Source organism: Drosophila suzukii, unplaced genomic scaffold (assembly GCF_043229965.1).
Source record: "Drosophila suzukii unplaced genomic scaffold, CBGP_Dsuzu_IsoJpt1.0 scf_10, whole genome shotgun sequence".
NCBI classification, from domain to species: domain Eukaryota; kingdom Metazoa; phylum Arthropoda; class Insecta; order Diptera; family Drosophilidae; genus Drosophila; species Drosophila suzukii.
The window spans coordinates 832069-836429 of NW_027255897.1; the positions used below are offsets into that span (position 1 = coordinate 832069).

Sequence of the window (4361 nt, forward strand, 5' to 3'; positions counted from 1 at the left end):
AGACGGCAGTCATCAACATCGTAACCGGCTTAAAAAGGGGCATAGTCAGCCCAGCATTAATCTCCGTAAGTCAGCTGCAAAGGGAGCTTATAAACATACAGGCCCATCTCCCGAAAGGGAGGCGACTACCTGTTACGCATGATATCTATCAAGTGATGTTATCAGAAGTCCAGGAATTGGACAACACCTTCATATTTCATACTAAAATACCATTAGTGGACAAAGAGGAGTACGACGTGTATCAATTAACGCCAATTCCAGTAGCCACCCAAGATCACATAATCGCAACGGAGACAGAGACCAAATATCTAGCGATTAGTGATCATCGAGATCGACACTTCGCACTTACTGTGGAAGAGCTGAACCAATGCACGAAGATGTCAAAGGGACCAATGCTGTGCAATATAAAACAAACGACGTTGGGTCCAGCGCACGAACATTTCCAATGCGCCCTAGCAGCCGTTCAATCTGAACAAAAATCCAGCTGCAAACCCGAAAGGATTAACACGACAAGCATATGGTACCCTCTTGATGCTCCAAATGCTTGGATTTTTGCTACAACACAAGAAGTAACATTAACCTATGTGTGCGGGGAGGAACGAGGAAAAATACAAGTGCATAATAATGGAATCGTGACAATGAATGCGGACTGCATTGCAAGAAGCCCAGTGGTTACACTACAGGGACGACCAGCGTTAAGATCGACAATAGAGAAAAAACCAGCTACAATTATTACTCATTCGTTCAAGAGTCCAATACAGGAGAGGCAGCAATACACGACCATACGTAGCAACACAACGAGCAGTCTAAAGCATCTGCAGGGAGAAGTCCATCAACTTCAGGAGCAGCTAGACAGAGGGGAGTCGGAGGCAACCACGAATACGCAGGTGAACTACGTTAACCCAATCTCCATTTCGGCAGGGCTCGTAATATTACTGTTGCTAGCAACAATTTGTCTACTCATCAGAAAAGGTAAACATACAAGAATATGTCAACAAGAGAACGGCTCGGAACAAAGCGTCACTTCCCCAATACCTATGAGTCGGGTGAAAACGCTGACGACCACAGAATGAAAAAGAAAAAAAAAGAGAGACAAAAGTTCATAACGATAAGAATATATTTAGTTATCAAGTAAATCAAAAAAAAAAAAAGGGGGGGGAGGTCACTACTCATGACCCGAATCACTAGCGGAGTCGTAATACATCTCGAACGGATCGGCGTCCGGCACTGGAGGACCAAGAAAAGTAACGGCAAGCACAGCCAATCGAACAACAGCAAAACGATTGTTAGGAAGAAGGATGAAGGAGCCGTCGTGGACCGTCACACTCCGATTGGGAGGATAACGCAGACCATCTATAACAGGGCCACATGAGGTACGGATCGAGACCGTACGGCGTTTACGACGTACATAGAATCCTGGAATATTATCCAGCAACGACCAACAGGTGGGAATACGAGTGCAACGCAGCGAACCGTCAAGGTCCAAAACGACCTCGCAATGGTCTTCAAGGACCATTGCGACAAACTGAGACCCAATAACACAGAACACCACAGTTTTTATAGATAGTTAACGAGACCTCAGCAAAAAATATATATAAATACATATGTAACAGTAGAATAAGCAATTTATTAAGTATTAAACAGTAACAAAGGCAGATCCAATATCGCATTCGACACCGGAGTCCGATTCATCATACCCGGATGAAGCTAAGGAATTGCACAACACGCATTTACTCAGGAATCAGACGTCTATCTTAGACAGCACCATAAACGTGATGAGAACGAGTAATGATGAAATGGAACGCAGGATAAGACACATGGAAACACACGTCTCAGACCTCGAAAATACCATACGAACTGGGAACATAGCGCAGGTGTCATCAGAACTAACATTAATAGCAGGGCATATCAAGAGGACCCAGACGGCAGTCATCAACATCGTAACCGGCTTAAAAAGGGGCATAGTCAGCCCAGCATTAATCTCCGTAAGTCAGCTGCAAAGGGAGCTTATAAACATACAGGCCCATCTCCCGAAAGGGAGGCGACTACCTGTTACACATGAGACTATGCATGATATCTATCAAGTGATGTTATCAGAAGTCCAGGAATTGGACAACACCTTCATATTTCATACTAAAATACCATTAGTGGACAAAGAGGAGTACGATGTGTATCAATTAACGCCAATTCCAGTAGCCACCCAAGATCACATAATCGCAACGGAGACAGAGACCAAATATCTAGCGATTAGTGATCATCGAGATCGACACTTCGCACTTACTGTGGAAGAGCTGAACCAATGCACGAAGATGTCAAAGGGACCAATGCTGTGCAATATAAAACAAACGACGTTGGGTCCAGCGCACGAACATTTCCAATGCGCCCTAGCAGCCGTTCAATCTGAACAAAAATCCAGCTGCAAACCCGAAAGGATTAACACGACAAGCATATGGTACCCTCTTGATGCTCCAAATGCTTGGATTTTTGCTACAACACAAGAAGTAACATTAACCTATGTGTGCGGGGAGGAACGAGGAAAAATACAAGTGCATAATAATGGAATCGTGACAATGAATGCGGACTGCATTGCAAGAAGCCCAGTGGTTACACTACAGGGACGACCAGCGTTAAGATCGACAATAGAGAAAAAACCAGCTACAATTATTACTCATTCGTTCAAGAGTCCAATACAGGAGAGGCAGCAATACACGACCATACGTAGCAACACAACGAGCAGTCTAAAGCATCTGCAGGGAGAAGTCCATCAACTTCAGGAGCAGCTAGACAGAGGGGAGTCGGAGGCAACCACGAATACGCAGGTGAACTACGTTAACCCAATCTCCATTTCGGCAGGGCTCGTAATATTACTGTTGCTAGCAACAATTTGTCTACTCATCAGAAAAGGTAAACATACCAGAATATGTCAACAAGAGAACGGCTCGGAACAAAGCGTCACTTCCCCAATACCTATGAGTCGGGTGAAAACGCTGACGACCACAGAATGAAAAAGAAAAAAAAAGAGAGACAAAAGTTCATAACGATAAGAATATATTTAGTTATCAAGTAAATCAAAAAAAAAAAAGGGGGGGAGGTCACTACTCATGACCCGAATCACTAGCGGAGTCGTAATACATCTCGAACGGATCGGCGTCCGGCACTGGAGGACCAAGAAAAGTAAAGGCAAGCACAGCCAATCGAACAACAGCAAAACGATTGTTAGGAAGAAGGATGAAGGAGCCGTCGTGGACCGTCACACTCCGATTGGGAGGATAACGCAGACCATCTATAACAGGGCCACATGAGGTACGGATCGAGACCGTACGGCGTTTACGACGTACATAGAATCCTGGAATATTATCCAGCAACGACCAACAGGTGGGAATACGAGTGCAACGCAGCGAACCGTGAAGGTCCAAAACGACCTCGCAATGGTCTTCAAGGACCATTGCGACAAACTGAGACCCAATAACACAGAACACCACAGTTTTTATAGATAGTTAACGAGACCTCAGCAAAAAATATATATAAATACATATGTAACAGTAGAATAAGCAATTTATTAAGTATTAAACAGTAACAAAGGCAGATCCAATATCGCATTCGACACCGGAATCCGATTCATCATACCAGGATGGCACGTCCGCACGCAAAACAGGGCTATCACTACGATGCAAGGCCAGGACAGCACGCCGAAAAACCAAGAAAGACCCGTCGTCCAATAAGAGAAAGGACTCAGGATGAAGTTGGACCACACGACCAGCTGGATATCGCAGGTTGCGCCAAACGAAACCAATCGGACTACGTATCCACAGTTGGTTTCCTCGACGAAATATCTTGGGACCATTTGGATAAAGGAGATGCAGTCCTTGTGGGAGACGAGTAGACTCCTCCGCAGATGCGAACTGAACCACGAGATCAGTACAAGGAACGAGCAACATGTCGACAACTGGCAAACAGTGGCTACCCTCCGCTTTTATTGACGAACCCGTCAATGGGGGGGAGAATGTCCGTAACCAAGGTAACTAGGATCGATCTAACATGGTTACGAACACGGGTCAAACGCACGCAATTTCCAACACGACGGAGTTGCAAGTGGTCAGCGAGCCGAACATACGACCAATGCAACTTATACGGAACAGCGACCAGGCGCACAGTGGCAGCACAATACAGTGCCGACGCTGCAAGTATGGGACAGCCGGTCACGACGGTCAGTGAGTCAGCAGTCACAAGCAGCATACCGCTGACATTGCAGCGTAGACGATAAAATGTAGGTGAACCCAATATGAGGCGTAACATGTCAGTTAATATAGGCACCCAAGTTCCGGGTCATGATAGTATTTAAGCTCTGATCGACAGCTCAA

At 45.4% G+C, this 4361-nt stretch overlaps 1 protein-coding gene across 1 annotated transcript; it reads left to right on the forward strand.

The window, feature by feature from the left end:
• The first annotated feature begins 2066 nt into the window (after window positions 1–2066).
• On the forward strand, window positions 2067–3005 carry LOC139354586 (uncharacterized). Its single transcript, XM_070998846.1, has one exon. The coding sequence runs from the start codon at window positions 2067–2069 to the stop codon at window positions 3003–3005; it is 939 nt and encodes a 312-aa protein (XP_070854947.1).
• Window positions 3006–4361: the final 1356 nt, after the last annotated feature.